The sequence below is a fragment of the Cataglyphis hispanica genome, chromosome 14 (genome assembly GCF_021464435.1).
Source record: "Cataglyphis hispanica isolate Lineage 1 chromosome 14, ULB_Chis1_1.0, whole genome shotgun sequence".
In the NCBI taxonomy this organism is placed as follows: domain Eukaryota; kingdom Metazoa; phylum Arthropoda; class Insecta; order Hymenoptera; family Formicidae; genus Cataglyphis; species Cataglyphis hispanica.
This window is the reverse complement of record NC_065967.1, coordinates 95,080-112,452: the sequence shown is the minus strand read 5'-3', so window position 1 is coordinate 112,452 and position 17,373 is coordinate 95,080. Positions and strand designations below refer to the sequence as shown.

The window sequence follows — 17,373 nt, the reverse complement described above, 5'->3', positions numbered from 1 at the left end:
TAGATTTTGTGTAATGTGTGCTACAAATACAAGTTTGTTCTTTTTTCCATTATATGTAGAATATTTAAAAATTTTCCAAATTAAATGAGGGACAAAAGTAAAAGTAGCTTAGACTTTTTTTATTGATTTGTAAATACATTTTTTAAGATTCCATTGATTCACTGTTGCGTGGGTGCCGACTGGCTCGAAGATTTGGAATCGCGCATAGAAGCGCTACGTCTTCGCTTAAGTTCTTCTTGGCGTCTGTTCTTCGCCTCCTTCTGTCTCTGCGCCAGTAATTTTGCATACTCCGCCGCCTGCTCCTTGCGGGCCAGGCAACGCTTCTTCTTCAGTGCCAATCTATGTCTCTTTCTCTGTAGAAATTCAATGAGACATTTTTTCGATTATATTTTTATTTTTTACTAACTAGCAATTAATTTAATTGATTTAATTTTAATCTCACAATCAATCTCTTTGACATATATTTAGTGTGTGTACTTCTGTATAAATTTCTTTAGGAAAAATTATATACCTGAAGAACGACTGGAGTGATCAAACGCTGAATCTTTGGTGCCTTAAATCGCTCCTTCTTTCCTTCTTTTTGTACCGGTCGTTTTACTACAAACTGTCGTACATCATCCTTCTTCGAAAGATTAAAGAGTTTGCGAATTTTGCTCGCTCTCTTTGGTCCCAAACGACGCGGGACGTTCATGTCCGTCAATCCTGGGATTTCCTGCGAATTCATGACATCGAATCATTAAGTATACTAAGTAGACTAAGCCATAATAATTATTGAAATTTAAAACAAAGACTTTGTAATTATTTTTTTTTTTTTAATTCAGAATTTAGAATTATATAACATTATTTTCTATTATATTAAAGCTAAATTGTTAATAATAGTCTTTAGAAAATGTCTCGTTCGTACACTGAGAAAAAGCATAAAATAATGCAGCAATTTCCCAAATCAAAAAAAGGAATTTTATCTTCCATGCATACGATAGTATTTCAAGAAAATTGAATATTATCTTAAATACACCCTGAACAGCATGGATTTAATAATGAGAAAATATATCGCAGTGAATAATTTACCTGTTTTCCCTTTCTGACAATGACGAGGGCTAATACGGATAAATTTGAATCTACAATGCAACCGCGAACAGATTTGCGCTTGCGCTCACCATCACGTCTGGGTCTGTAGCAGGAATGTCCCTTTGATAGCAGTAAACGTACACGACCTATGAGTAAACGGTACATCGTGTTGTATTGATTAAAATATAAATATATAAATTTACAATCATGTACAGCTTCAGGATTGTAAATATGTTAAGATTTCTATCAAGAGGGCAATAGATTACGTAAACCATAAATTTTAGTTTACTGTTTTCTTATGGACTAACTTTGGTATATATATATGCTTTAATAGACAAATGTAAAATAAATAAATCAACCTACCGTTTGTCAAAACACCTTGCTTCATGGGGAAACCTTGCTTGTCGTTACCACCAGAGATGCGAACCACATAGCCCTTCCATTCATCTCCCAATGCATCGGCTTCGACCTCAGCACCCATGCGTTTCTCGTAGAATATTCTGAGCTTGTGCTCGTCCGAAATTTCGAATAGCTTTTGACATCCTGTCGCGGGAAACGATACATTCAGCTGTAACAATCGAATACATACACGAGTTAGGAAGAGTGTACATAGATTTTTTTTTAATTGAGGTTAGGTAAACATTTTTTTCATTATAAAAAAAGCATTACAGCAGCAAAATAAATATCGTATTAATTTTACAAATTATAAGTTTTACACAGTGATAAGAGAGACACGTTGTAATCATGCCTTGATGTAAAATGAAATGCAACATTTTAAATGACATCGTCCGATACCCCAGTTACTTATAATCTCGGTATTATTAGTATATAAATATAACTTTAACTAATATGCAAACATAGCATTCACAATACTTGAGTACATCGAAATAAATCTATATTTTACGCCATGGACGCGAGATTCTTGAAATATTCGTGGATTCTCACCTTCATCGTAACGACGTTTATATCGTACCACGAGCCATGAACGAGAAAGGGTACGGCTGAAGCTTTGTACGGGCGTCTCGCTTTCACCTAGTATCTATTGTTGCCAACTAACGTTGAAATCTGTAGAGAGAGATTTAGAGAAACGATATAGGGATTTATGAATTCGAACAAGAGACTAAAATTTCTTTACTCTGATTGGTCGAGTAAAATTCAAGGCGATAATCAATCAGGTAGTCGATCATGTAACTTTTTCCCTAGGGCAAAAACGTGAAAAATGAAAAATCTTACCATTAATTCTAATGGGAAAATTTTTCACGTTTCTGCCTTAGAGAAAAAGTTACATGGAGGCCTATTACGGTTGGATTGGATGGATGATTGACAATTAGTAGTACATAATTCGAATCTGATCCGCGTCTACAATGCATATGGCGTTTTTTCGAATGTAGCAAGTTTAATCGTTCTGAGAGCGATTAATGACGTCATTGCATTGTCTCTGCCAATCAATCAAAGACTTGAATTCATAGTAAAATATAGTAATTAATTGATTCAGGTTGGATGAACCCGTCCATTCAAAAACGCCAAAGACAAGGCTTAAAGCACATATCAGACTACGCACTAAAAATTAAAGATTAAAGATTGGAATTGGATTAATCAAAACAAAAGAAACTAGAATTTCTTTGTCCCTTGATTGATCAAAATTTGATCTTCAATCTTTAATCTCAATCTTCAATGCGTAGTCTGATGCGAGCTTTAGTAAATATAAACAACCAAGATGGTGGAACAGCCAATAACCGTACACTGTGCCATTATAATTTTAAATATTATTATTACAGTAGTAATACAATTTATAATTTTATTATAATTGATAAAAAAATAAATTGTAAAAAGAATATTGTGCGTGTGTTATATAGATCAAATATCACTATTGAGAAAAGATAATTATTGTCACGTATTATGTTATGTTTGGCCAGCACATCGAGATCATAATAAACGAATTAAATATAAACATTTTAGATTATAATTTTGATTATAAATATAATGTCAAATACATATATGTATTAAAATATATACGCACATCTTATTTCAATGCGTGTTTTAAATTACTTGATGCTCAATATGTATACGTATAATTGACGATATATAAATACAATATTGATCGGATAAAACAGAAAACAATTTTGAAAGTTTATTGTTATTCATCTAAATTATTATATTCACCTAATTCACTTATTATTGTATATAAGAGCATATTTGATGATTTTGGAAAATCTTGTGTAATAAATCAATGTGGAAATGACAAAAAAGAATAATTGGAAGAATATTGTAAATAAATATATTTGCACACACAAGATGCGGTGAATGTGTGAAATTCTGTAATTATATTTTCCAATATAAATATAATACAAATAAGTTTCGTGGCAGTACATTAAATATATTTGCCAATGCATTTCTGCGTGTGTATGTGTGTGCGTGTTAATCGCGAATAATTGAAATATTAATAAAGTATAAATTCTCTCTCTTGATTGCTCTGGAACGTCGCATGCAATTGGTACAATCTATTGCACAAGTAATATATAATATGTTGTGATATATTCGCTTGCTAATATATACTAGAAATGCAAAAAAATTATCGTTTTCTCTCGATCTGGCAAATAATTCAAACGTTTAATTTTATCGAAAATTATAATATCAAACAAAATGTTTTAAAGAGAAATTATAATATTCATAATTATATATTAATTATTTCACAAATTTATTGAATATATTTTCCTAAATTCCGATTATCTGCATAATTAAAATTAATCCACTTTCATACATTGAAACATGTTTTATATGAAAGACTTATGAGTTATTAAAACATTTGATTCATCATATTTATACAGAGTACGTATTTTGAAAAAATAAGCCCGAATATCGCAAACCTGACATGTTGATAAAAGATTTTTTTAATTTTTTGTGTCTGCAAATTGTAATTCAAATAGATATAGCTGATTCACAAATAGAAAGCCGCGTGATATCAATAAAAGACCTGCCTTTGTGCGAATATCATATTTATATTTATACATGTGTAATAATAATAATACTAATACTAATAATAATAATAATAATAAAATATAATATAAATAGCTAGAGTCACAATATGTATGCATATGCATCTTAATATTTGGCGTGAATCACGTTTAAGACTACCATAAATTGCGCACGGTGTGCTTATTACGATATTAAGGACAAAACAACGAAACGAGAACAAGAAACAAAAAAAATACTAATTATCAATCATTAAGAAACTCGCAAATATAAATTAGACGGAATTCCGCGAGTAAACAAATGACGAGCGAACAAATCACAGTAATGACACTATTTCTATTATTTCGCGAGTAACTGAGTCTTAGACATGTCAACGCAATTATATATATATATATATATATATATATATATATATATATGTATATATATATATAAAATTTGTCCACAGATATCACACAATCGCGTTACAAAAATCGTATTTGGAGAAGCACTGCAGCAAAGCGAGATAGATAGATGTTTAGATTATTAAGAATCGAGGGACAAAGAGCGCGATGTTACAATAATATTGACGATTCTCTTCATTAAATTGAATCAAGAAAGATTTGACAGAATCTTTATATATTCCAGAGAAATTTACTTGCTAATATTGCTGAGTAATCTTTTTTATTTTTTTTATTATTTTGGGAATTTCCAAAAATTCAAAAATTATCTTGTACTTTTTTCTAATTTCAATATAATTTAAATTTAAAATATTTATGTTCTCAACTGTTTAAATCTAGATTTAAAACAATATATCAATATATATATATATATTTCATGAGCTATAAAAAATATGAAAATATAAATATAATTTTGCGCACACTTCTATGAAATTAATACATTGTAAGCCTAATTCATAATCATTTTCACAGAAACATGTATTTTTGCGCTATTTTAGTTAACCTTATTTCAAATTAACTAAGTATACTTTCCACACACTAAATTGATAAAAATAATTCAGTCAATTCTTGTCTTCATTTTATCAACACCTATAAAAATAATTTTAATTACAGTCATATTTTTTTTTCTTTTTTGCAGTGCATGTGCTTGTTCATTAATTTATCAGGGTCATACTTTATTGATAAAATATAATTTCGCAGTGCCTTTACAAAAATAATTCTTTCATCATCCTTTCTTGAGCACAAGTTTAATTTGCACTACATTTATGCAGAGCATTTCAAAAAATCGTCTAATCCATCGCCCTTTGTCTGTGAAAATTCTTGCGTTATTAATATCAATCACTCGCGTCTTTTTAAAATTGGAAAGTTTAACATTTCTAAATTTTTAATCCTCTCTCTTATTACTTTTCAACTCTTTTACGATCTTATTACATTTCGTCTATCAAGAAATTATTCAAAATATATCCTTTAGTCCAAAATCGCATTCCTTCTTAAGATGAATTTAATTTTAAACAAAATATGCAATCAATAATATAAACAAGCGCAATTAAAAATTATCATAAAGTTAATTTTTACCTCTTAAAATTTTTTTCGCGTCATGGAACCAAATGGATTGATAGAATACTTCGTTTATATGCGTTTTATACCTACAGCTAAACTTACGCAAACATTCGATACAAAATAATCTACTTAAATGCATTTGGCATGTTTTGTTCTTAATTCGAAGCCCATCCGCCTCTATCGTCATCATTACCTTCATTATCGCGAAATCCACTACTACTTTCGTAATAATATTTTGTTACAATCAGCTTCCAAACTCGGATGATTCGAGACTAATTGTATAATGTCGGTTAGCATTATAATTAAGATTAATTATATATTTTTTTATTCTTATATTCTATAATTAAGGATATTTCTAAAAAGGGACGTATTGTAATCGGGACTAATTGTTAGCAAATCTTCTAAATTAATCCCGAAAATTAACACTGGTAAGTGTAATTTTTGCATAGTATATTTGTATAGTATATTTAATCCGGTTTCATTATAATTTATTAAAAATCTCGTACTTTACCATTATATATCTGTCTTTGGTCTCTGTTAGCTATTTAGTTTTCAACAGCAACAGGAATTCTGTGGAAATATACGCGCATTTAAAAAGTTTCCCATTCAAATTATTCCATGTTATATATATTGCCTATTGATCTTTGTCGATAAAAAATATTATTACTCTATTTTGTAGAACTATATCCTCTCTCTCCTAGTTAATCATTAACATAATCATTTTGCAATGCTATTTTATCAAAGAAAATATTCCTAAAAGATATTGTAACCTTTGAATCTTTTTGTGTAGTTTGATATTTATTTAATATTTTGCTTTTCTACTATAACTAAAGAAGAAAAAGAAACTATATTGTACAAATAATTTTTCTAAAAATTTTGCAATATTTTTCATTGTAGTCTTTCGTTGATATTTAAGATATATTTGAAGATCTAAAATCTCTTGCGAGACTCAAATTAAATAGATTTGATAGGTTGTTTATTTCTGCACCAAATTTTACTTTAGTTACTTTCCCATTTTAGTTGCTGATTTTAATAAAACTTATAATAAAGCAATGCAAAACTCCTCAACGCGCATATACATATAATTAGGAAAATAGTCTTCAACTTCGACGAAACTTGCCTTTTCGGTCGTCTTGCGTCCGGAGAGCAATTCCTGACCAATTTCAATTGCTTTAACCAACATAAACCGTTGCAATTGATGTTTCATTTTTAAAGCAATTATATTGAACTTTGAACTCTATCACATATAGTGATTAAACATTCGCATGTCCTCATGACTAATCACTTTAATTCTTTACCACTCTACTCGTTATCACTTTGTCCTGTTTGTATTCACTAAAGCACTCGGTCTCACGTGAACATTCTGCCTGTTGGACTTGCTTCTGCTGGCGACCGTCGAAGCGTCAATCACTGATGATCTTCGGTTCTTATCTAATCTCTCTTTCTCTGCTTCTTCTGCATCTCTCCTCTTACTCTCAGATTTCTGGGCACGATTCACCGATTTGCACGCGATCTTCCCAGTTTTTGCCTCGCCCTCGTACATCTTCCTTAATGGCTGCGGCGTGTAGAATAAACTGAATCGTTTTGATCGCGTCGTTGTCCTCTGCCTCACTTCATCGCGCAATTCATCCGTTGAACTGAATTTCCGCGTCGTAACTTTGTCGCCATCGCGCAACTCTTCAGGTGATCTTTTTGCCGCGCATGATGAGTAGCAGCTATATCTCTTGCTTCTGACATTTCTGGAATCTATCGGGATTTTCCTATTAATATATCTTTCATGCCGCAGCTTTATCGGTTCGTTCTTCACTTCTTTGTCTGTTTCTTGAACTCTCAAGCTGTTGCAGTTCTTCTTATCAGGGTGAATGTCCAGTTTGGGCGACCTCAGCGCAGTTGAATATTGTATTCGGGTTTGTAACATTTTCGCGGCAGACTTATTCTGATCCTGATTAACAGTGAGTTGCGAAGAAATTTGCAAAGGACGATTCGCAAGACAGTTATTTTGGTGCGCGTATCGGAAACTCACATTCTCGAAGCTATCGGTTGATTCCATACTTTGTGTCGAGCTTGACTTTTGTCCATGCGTTAAACGCGCGAACTGAATGTTTACGAAACTGTCGGAAGTCTCGATATCGTTGCCAATCGAGCTGTTACCGGTTAAGCTATCGCTTGATGTTGACACGGTTATGTTGCTGTTGCGAAAGTCATCATTGTTAAATCTGTTCTCGCTATCATCGCGATTCATATCGCACAAGTTTTTCCTATTACATTTACTTTGCCGATTCACAGAGGCAAATTTACTCGACGACTTGGGCGTCTCGCAGTTTAAGTCAAGATGTTCTGTTTCCTTCGGCAAGTTTTCATTTTTCTCGTCGCCTCGATGATTAATGGGAGTTGCAGTGGGAATGGCAGTCTTTACGGTAACTTCGTCGCAACGAGTTGACAAACTGCTATGATAATTATACGTGTTTAAATTTTCCGAAATGCTGTTGAGCGAAGAAGTAGCGCTTTGCGACTTGAGACGACATCGTGGTATTCTGTTATCATTCAAATTATCTATCAGATCATGCATCGATTGACTTAAGCTGTGGATGTTTCTCAAAGAGTCAAAACTAAGGAACACTGGCTCATCCTCGCTGTGATTGCCGTTGGCAAAGTCGATATCGTCGCAATCCTGTTTATCTTGCTTTCTTAAGATATCGTTAAGTTCAAGTGCGTCGCGATGATTGAGGTCCTTCCATTCAACTCTTGTTTTGACGTGATCGGTTTCTTGCCGTTGACTGCGCTGCTTTTTAAAGTCGAACTCAAAAGTAGCCAATCTTATCGGCTTACACTGCTGATACCGGTGTTGCTCCGTCGATGCGTCGGTGGTTGTTGCTGCTGCGGTCTGCTCGCCTCCTAGAAAGCTCTGCTGATATACAGAGGCGGGGCAAAAGAAAAGAAAAAGCACTGCTACAGATACAGCAAACCACTACGGAAGCTTCCTTATAGTCTTGTAATTGAGATGAAGCTGACAAAGTGCGAGGAAATTACGGTGAATAGGTTTTCACTCACACCACGCTCGAAACATAAAAATCCCGCCCAGCATAAAGCAGAGAAAATTTGAAAACGATGAATTTAGAAAGAAAGAGAGAAAAAAGAAAGTTTCTTAAATAAATATATATATATATATATATATATATATATATATATATATATATTCGATTAAATCTATTTCCAAAAATATATATACATGTGACCATACAGTCTGTCCCAAAAGTTTCCAAACTTTCTTCGTATAGACGGTATTAGTCGCGTTATCTATTTAATCAAAGCCACGCTGTTTTCATAGACACTTCATTAAAAATTCTGGTCCCACTAACAGTTGATTTACCATAGAGGCAGAAATGAAATTGTCTCTTTGATACTCATCAAGAAATCACATAGAGCAGCATAGAGCCACATCAAATTCTGTGTTAAATCGGGCAATTGTGTGGTTTTAAGAAATACTTGAAATATTACGGAAAGTTTATGGGGATCAAACACTATCACGTACAACAGTTTGTGAGCAATTCACACAGTTTCGAGATGGCAGAGAATCGCTGGAAGATGACAAGTGTACAGGATGGCCATCGACCAATCGAACGGACGTACGTAATCATAATAAAAATTCACAAATTGATAAAAAAGGACCGTTGCATAAGACTTGTCGAGAATATTATAGGATTTAGCAAGTCACAATTTAACACAGAATTTCATGTTGGCTCTTTGCTCCATGATAATTTCTCGACAAATGTCAAAGAGATAATTTCACTTCTGCCTTTATGATAAATCAGCTGTTGGTGAGATCTCGATCAAATTTACTAGAATTTTTAAAGAACTTTCTATAAAGCGTGACCTTGTGTGCATATCGCACACATTTATATATCCGATGATGCATAAATAATGTCATTTTTGCACACTAAAAACATTCATCACTTTCAAAATAACTGAATTTTTCAAACAAGAATTTAATTGAAAAATTGATCATAGGTGGTATTATTATATATAGCAACATGCTATTATTATATATAGCATATTGGTGTATATAATAAATAAATATATATGATTAAAAGTATAAATTTGTGTATCTCATCATTCAAAAATTATTAAAAAAAAAAAAAAAAAAAAAATTACTTATATATAACCAGTGTGTATCTCTTTTCATGTAGCGTGACATAAAGAGCTGGCGGAAGTTAAAGAAATCGTGCTCAAACTAATAAATGCGTTTAGCAAATATTTTATAAAGGCAAAAATTACCCGACGTTAATCTTATTTTCAATTACTGCAAGAAAAGGAGAAAAAAATTTTAAGCCATGCGGGAATATAGGCAACGCGGTAAAATTGATTTTTCTAACTCGTAAGAAACAATAAAAAATAATATTGTATAGTAGTGACAGTTACCGCGAGCCATGGATGATCTAACACATCCTCGGCACTGAAGCGAAGTTCCGGTTGTGCTTGCAGCATGTTCGAAATTAATTGCTTCGCCGAATCCGATACCGTATCCCAGTATGGTGATGTAAATTCATATTGGCCACTCAGAATACGTTCAAACAACTCCTCCTGCTCATTCTCTACCGATACGAAAGGTGGAAAGCCACACAAAAGAATATACAGAATCACACCGGCCGCCCATACATCAATCTGAAAATAAATAAGATTTATTTTAGATATGAAATGTTTAAAGAAAAAAAATATCTAATCTATTATGTACTAAATAATATATAATATGTTTGAATTGCAAAATCAAAAATCTTTATTCTTTTTTTTTCAAAAAAAATTTTTCTTATACATACATATATACATACATACATATACATATACATATACATATACACACACACACACACACACATATATATATATATATATATATATATATATATATATAAAATTAAAAAATATGAAAAATATATGAAAGAATATGTTGAATTGAATTTGAATTAATTTAAAAAGTAATAATTTGATAATTTTATTCGCCGTTCATAATTAATAAATTTATTAAAACAAATAAATATACCTTTAAACCATATCCAGTTTCGGCGAGAATTTCCGGTGCCACATAAGTGGGAGTACCACAAACCGTGTATAAAGGTTCTCGCACCACTTGCGCAAGTCCAAAGTCGCCCAGCTTCAAGCATCTAACGTGACTTCCATCCATTTCAACTAGAAGATTTTCTGGTTTAACATCGCGGTGTACAATGTGATGAGAATGCAAATAAGCCAAGGCAGAAGTCAGATGACCAATCATGACGCTTGCCTCTGCTTCAGAAAATTTCGTCGCAGCTGCGATTGCATCAAACAAATCTCCCCCCTGTTAATATTGTGTATGTTAATTAAATTGAATTAATGAATTAAATTTAAACTAAACATTAACTTTGTTTAATTTCGATAACGCACCTTGACGAGTTCCATAACTAAGAACAGCTGATCAGTAGTCTCTTGCTCTGCAATTAAGCTGATTATGTTGGGGTGGCAGACTTGCCTTAGAATCGCCACCTCGCTTGCTAGCATCGTCTCTTTCCCCTGACACTTGTATTTATCCACAATTTTCATAGCGTATTCAGCACCAGTAGATCTAAAATATTATTTACATATACATATTATTTGCATATACATTTTTCTTAAATTAATCGACTAAGTTAAAGAAAATATTTTTGGAGTTAAGATAATAAAGAGATTTAAGATAAATTATAATTAATATTCGATTTTTATATTAATTAGAATATTTCTTCACCCGCTCCTTCCCCTCATCTTATTAAATCTTTTTTCACACATACCATATATAATTATTTATCACTTGTAAAGTAATTATTATATATAGCTTCTTTTACTAAGTTTAAATAAAAGGTTTCATAATTTGTATAAAAAAAGTGTACCTATATATTCTGTTTCATATTATATATATTATATACTCACTTATGAATGCAATGCCTAACGACAGCAAAGTTTCCATCTCCAATAACATGCCCCACTGTGTAGTGTAACCTCAATGGTTGTGGCAGTATCAAAGATGATGGACTGGGGGTCCTAACTTGCGGCGTAGTGAGCATTTTCTTGCCAGACTTTCTCGGCATACGTGGCATCGGACCGCTCTGTCGTTTAGAACTCCATGGACATCGTCGAAAACTCTGCACACACTTACTCTCCTCGAAGTCTAGCTCAAAGTCCTCTTGTATAGACTTTTCAGGACCATACGCCACAAAGATGTCGCTTTCGAAAAATTGCTCGAGCAAAGTGACTTGCTGACCCGACAATGTATACACCTTTCTTACCGCTCCAGAATCAAGTTTTACTGCTTCTGTAATAGCCTTCATCGCATGCTCAAGACTGGGTGCATTACGCTTATTCAGCAACAGCCTTACTACTTTACGCGGCTTGGTACCGTGGCGGATCAGCGTCACGATGCGCGCTTTCACGCACAGCGGAATGGCGCTGATCTGCCTGCCGGTGCCACCGCCGCTACTACTAGCCGCCGGTGACTGTGGTAATCCAGACAAAGAGCTGCCTCGGCGGACCTTGGATGCCGAATATTCAACCTTCTTAAAAATCTCACCTTGGCCAGATACCACATAGCACTTGCCATCCTCCAAATCGCTGACGCTTTGTATCTTACGGCCGTCCATGGTATAAATCGCACGAACACCGTTTGGTAGAGTTACACTCGATACCAAGGCACGTGTCAGATCAGATGCAAGACTGTCGAAACTGCGATATCTTTCTGGCGTTACTGCCATTACCACACCTGTGTAATACTTATCTCCATTGCGAAAAAATCGGACTCTCTTAGCCTTTTTAGTGGGTGGTGTCCTGAGAACGCTTAAGGTGTGTCGCGATGTGATGTCCAATATCCTTTCATCCAGACTCACTATAGTAGACGAATCGAGATCACCACTACTACCTGCTGAAAAGTTGCCCCCGCTAGACGGTGAAGCACCTTGGTTGAGTGGTTCGCCCATCATTCTGTAACATATTGTTTGTTCTTTTTATGGACATTTAACAACAAATTATTACACTATTATTTCATATATTTAAATCTAAGTCTATTTTTAATATAAATAGTGTAACGAAACTTTTGTCTTCTTATTGAAGTAAGTGTAACTAACACACATTTTACTCTCAACTAAGAAAAATAATTACTACATAATAATAGAATACATACATAGAAAGAAAATGAATGTGTTGGAACAAAAAATATTGTAATTATTTAAATTAATGTAATTATTTAAAAAAGTGATTATAACTTAATATCTTCCAACAACTAATTACTAATTTTAACATGATTTAAAATTTATATTACACATATTATTATTAATACCAATCTTATTAATATAGAGTGACATACATATTGAAAAATATATAAATCCATTATCTTAATCTGTAACACTTGTATCTTTAATTACATTTACAAATACACATGTCTCTCTCTCTCTCTCTCTCTCTCTCTCTCTCTCTTTGCATATATTAATTATAAACTATACCAGGTTCTTATCTACAATTCTACACATTACAATTACAAAATCACTTAAAAATTATCGCAAATTTTTATTGTTGATGAACTAAAGAGATATTCTCTGGAATGGCATTCCAGCTTTTTTTACATCCTCATTAGCAATAGTATGAGTCATACATTAGAAAGTGCACTTGACAGGTGCAATGAAAGCGGAATGTCATCCGACGATTATCGAATCGCTATCAATTGCCAAAGGCACACAGAGATACTAATCTACATCCAACGCTCAGGATTAATATCATAAAGGGAGAACAGGGATAGATGGAAAACAGAACAGCACAGGATGCTACGACAGCAGAATGCAGTTAACCTGCTCGCTTTTAACAGATCGGCATTCGACAATTGCTAAATACGAGTGTTGAATATACGTGCATCGTGCATACATTCTCACTCACCTGCTCGCAAGCCGAGCAAAACACGGTCGAGCGTCTCAGTAACACTTAGAAGGAAACAAGAAGCTAGTTTACAGAAGCGCTTTAGAGTTAATCATCACCAGCCACAAGCGAGCTGACATTTTCGTGGCAGCGGCAACGACTCAAACTTTCTGGTTGCTTGAACATAGACGTATAAAATACATGGACGAAGTTTATTCTACGATGAGGGAAAGAAAATTCATCCTGCGTTCGGATATTCGAACGTACGATATCGTAACCAATAGAAAGCTTTTGTTTCTAAATCTCAAAATATTACTAGTTGGAATCACTAGAAAACAAACTGTTCATCGATGTGAATATTGACCAAACACAAAACCATAGATATATATGGCGTTTTCAAATGGACGGGTCAATTAACCACTTTATTTTACTACGAATTCAAGTATTTTATTGGCAGAGACAATGCAATGTCATTAGTCGCTCTCAGGGCCAATAAAAATCTTGAATTCATAATATAGTGATTAATTGATCCGGTTGGATTAACCTGTCCATTCGAAAACGCTACATTTAATTGGACTGTTGACAGTGCTGACATAAGATGGCGCTATCGTGTCATAAAGTTCCCGCGTAAAACGGCGCGCAATTGCATTTAAGCGCGAATAGCGAATAACGAATATTTGTTGGTGGTGATATTCGAACGCGACGATAGATCGTCGTCGGTGATTTTGTCAAATCACGATAAATAAAAACCGCACCGATTGTCTGTTTATCTTTAAGTCTGATTGATCTTTATCGCGGCCGAAATAACCGCACCGATATATATATATATATATATATAAATATATATTTATATAAGCAGTGTTTTGGAATTGTATAAAATATTCACACTGCAAAATACATACGATGTAAGTATTTCTGTTTCATCAAATGAGAAAAGGCTAAAATAATTAATAAATGTTTCACACTTTGTTAATTCAATAATAGACTGATTGTGAGAGAGAATATCCAAGGAGAACAAACACCATTTATAGATAAATGATGAATTGCTAATAATCTATTATATTCATTTCAGAGATATCACCTTTTTGCATAAAGTTTTTTAGACAGATTCAATCGTCTATCTTTTTGCTTTTGAGTTTTACGTAAGACGCATTCGTATCATGTCGGCTAACAATAAAAGTTGAGAAAGACGCTTTTGTTTGTTCGCTTTTTCGTATCTGGCGCGCAAGTAGGTAAACAGGTAACCGCCATATATCATAATTCACGCAGAATAATGTTTTATAGTAATGAGCAAAATAAAGGAGATCAAGTGAGGCAACCGAGGCCAAGCGAGACGGCAGTGTTCTTCGCCTGCCTCCGACCATCGACTCCGAATAGTCCAAACTCCAAACTTTGAGTCTAAATTGATGCCTGATGCCTGACGCCTGACGTCTGACGTCTGACGCCTGATGCCGTGACGGGTGTGGTAGTGATAGATTGATAGTGGTGGTGGTGGTGGTGGTGGTGGTGGTGGTGGTGGCACAGGCACAGGTGGCGGTGGCGGTGGCGGTGATGGCGGTGGTAATGATAGTGGTGGTGGTAGCAGCAGCAACTGGCAACGCGGTTCGCACCACACTCCGCGTCCGCGCTGTACGCTCTCATAGTCTGCAGTTTCGTTCGGTGTTTAGCGGGCGTTTGTAGTTCGTAGTCGGTCGTCGCTCGTTGATCGTTGGTCCAAGTTGATGTCAGTTGGTGTACGCGGACGCGCGCGGATATAGAGGTGGGCTGGAAAGAGTGGAAGCCGGAAAAGAAAATTCGGAGCGGGATGCAATCTTTTTAATGCGATATAAAAAAAAAGTGAGCGAGAAAATAGAGAAGAACCTTGCGTCGGAATGCTGAATGCGTGAAAAAGAAAAGACAAGGACGATAAGAAGGAGACGAAAAAGATCTGGAGCCGGAAAATGCGGTCGCGACACGTCGTAGCAGGTGAGTCAGATTCCCCCCCCCGAGTCATCGCGGTCGCCATCGCTGTGCGAGCGTCGCTCCAGCCAAAGACAACGCGCACCGCCAAAGCGTCTAGACGCGATTTTGGTGCAAATATTTAAGATCATTTTTTAATAAATACACACACACACACACACACACACGCACACATACATTTATGATTCACGATTATAATCTTCATACGTTAATCTCGAATATAATTATCGTTTCGATTTTCGATTATAAATTTATATGAGATGGATCGAAATGTGTGCACGGATGAGTTGTGATTTATGATAAATTTTGAATAAAACGCAAAGAAATCGAATCTCTGTAGTGTTAATTTAATTGATTCATGTTTATGCTGAAATATTTCGTCCTATGATAAATTATATTGTAAAATTCTCATTGTATCAACATTTAAGCAATAAAACGTAATTTAAAAGTATCGGGATGAAAGATGGGACCGGTAATTCCTGGGGCGAGGGACAATTGGAACACAGGTGAGGGAACCTTACAAATTCACCCTTGAAACAAAACATTCCGTGCACCTTACCATTTACCTGACATATTGTTAGGAAGAGAGCGCATAGTTACACTCTAAGAGAGTCTGGCATTTCGGATTCCGGCCTTAGTCAATAGAAGGACCTTTCTTTTCAGAATCAACCCGCATAAATTCCAATAGTAAAGATATTGTGGAAAATATAAGGAAACAACATTTTCAAGCCATTATTTTTCAAAGAAACTTCACAGAGTCAATCAAAATTAAAATCTCTTTGTGAATTGGAATTAAATAAAAAAAGCGATAAAATTCGAATTAGAAACTAACACATTTCTAAATGTATGCTTTATATTAACTTTCGTGGATTTGTATCTGAAATATTACAATTTATCGGTTGGTTTTTCGCAATTTTACCATTGCGCGCGACTGAATTTGTTCAATTAGATCTAGATATCGTTTGGTTCTACGCAATGTTTCCTGTGCAGCTCCCGACGTGATAACGAGACGGAGCCGGAGCATGCTGAATCTATTGAAATCTCCCGCGAGTGAGTTCGATACCAGATATTGTGAATGAAGAAAACTTCTTCTTACCGCCTTGATATTGAATTTTATTACATTAATTATATACATTTCATTATTATTTCATTCACCAATTATGTATTAATTTTCATATAATTATACACCTAACATTTTATTTTATTGAATTGAAAATTTTTAATTTTGGACATGCGTTTTCAAGTCTTCTCTTTTTAACAATCTTGAAAAGTCAAATGTCGCGAAATATCACGAAATTTATTTTAATAAATTGTTTGAAAAAATTTTAACATTTTCACTAAAGCACAGCATTTTAAGAATTATAAATCATTACATACAATACTATTAAATAATGACCGTTATTTGGCTTCGACTTTTATGAGTATCGTTACACATACAAACGACGACTTTATCATTGAAATGTGGAACTATTTTCAATTGTGTACATTATGATGAAAAGTATTTACGAAATCACTAGCGATTAGAATTTGAATTAGACGGAAGAAACGGAGTAATTAAATCCATTGGCCATTATGCCATCGAATTCTTCGAAACATGATATAATTGCGGTATCCTTAAAGAATCTTGATAATTTTCTTATCAAATGGGAAAGCGAATTTATTTATGTTTCACAGATTTATTTATGCCCGAGTTTTTCTTTTCTATTTTCTTGCATTAATTTTATTTATTTTTTTTTTTTTTTTTTAATTATAACATAATCGTCTTTATATAATTTAATATTACAATTATTATTTCTTCACCATTCACACGTGATTTAATTATAAAAATTTTTAATGATTTCATTTTTAATTATCTACAGGTTATGTATATAGAAGAAATTTTAAATTTTAACAATGCACTTTTGAAAGAAACCAACGCTCAACCGATACACATTAGTATGTGTCATCGCTCGAAACATCCGGCGGCTTT

General features: G+C 33.8%; 3 protein-coding genes across 6 annotated transcripts in view; 1 reads left to right on the top strand and 2 right to left on the bottom strand.

Annotated features, from left to right (window-relative positions):
- Nucleotides 1–104: 104 nt before the first annotated feature.
- On the bottom strand, nucleotides 105–2,118 carry LOC126854495 (40S ribosomal protein S6). Its single transcript, XM_050601307.1, has 5 exons — nucleotides 2,014–2,118; nucleotides 1,432–1,636; nucleotides 1,069–1,214; nucleotides 512–712; nucleotides 105–353 (listed from the first exon to the last, which is right to left on the bottom strand). The coding sequence occupies exons 1-5, from the start codon at nucleotides 2,017–2,019 to the stop codon at nucleotides 159–161; spliced, it is 753 nt and encodes a 250-aa protein (XP_050457264.1). The 5' UTR covers nucleotides 2,020–2,118; the 3' UTR covers nucleotides 105–158.
- Nucleotides 2,119–3,364: 1,246 nt separating this feature from the next.
- LOC126854474 (serine/threonine-protein kinase GL21140) lies at nucleotides 3,365–13,618 on the bottom strand. Of its 2 annotated transcripts, none has more exons than XM_050601253.1 (6): nucleotides 13,467–13,618; nucleotides 11,478–12,521; nucleotides 10,959–11,136; nucleotides 10,579–10,872; nucleotides 9,960–10,202; nucleotides 3,365–8,448 (listed from the first exon to the last, which is right to left on the bottom strand). In XM_050601253.1, the coding sequence occupies exons 2-6, from the start codon at nucleotides 12,518–12,520 to the stop codon at nucleotides 6,853–6,855; spliced, it is 3,354 nt and encodes a 1,117-aa protein (XP_050457210.1). In that variant the 5' UTR covers nucleotide 12,521; nucleotides 13,467–13,618; the 3' UTR covers nucleotides 3,365–6,852. The 2 variants fall into 2 exon arrangements, with proteins under 2 accessions (XP_050457210.1, XP_050457211.1); XM_050601254.1 differs by having other exon boundaries at nucleotides 3,365–8,445.
- Nucleotides 13,619–15,036: 1,418 nt separating this feature from the next.
- LOC126854472 (protein crumbs) overlaps nucleotides 15,037–17,373 on the top strand; it is a 30,567-nt gene continuing 28,230 nt past the window's right edge. For all 3 annotated transcript variants that reach the window (XM_050601245.1, XM_050601246.1, XM_050601244.1), the window contains exon 1: nucleotides 15,037–15,410. In XM_050601245.1, coding sequence (XP_050457202.1) covers nucleotides 15,386–15,410 — 25 coding nt within the window. In that variant the 5' untranslated portion in view covers nucleotides 15,037–15,385. The remainder of the gene's footprint in view (nucleotides 15,411–17,373) is intronic.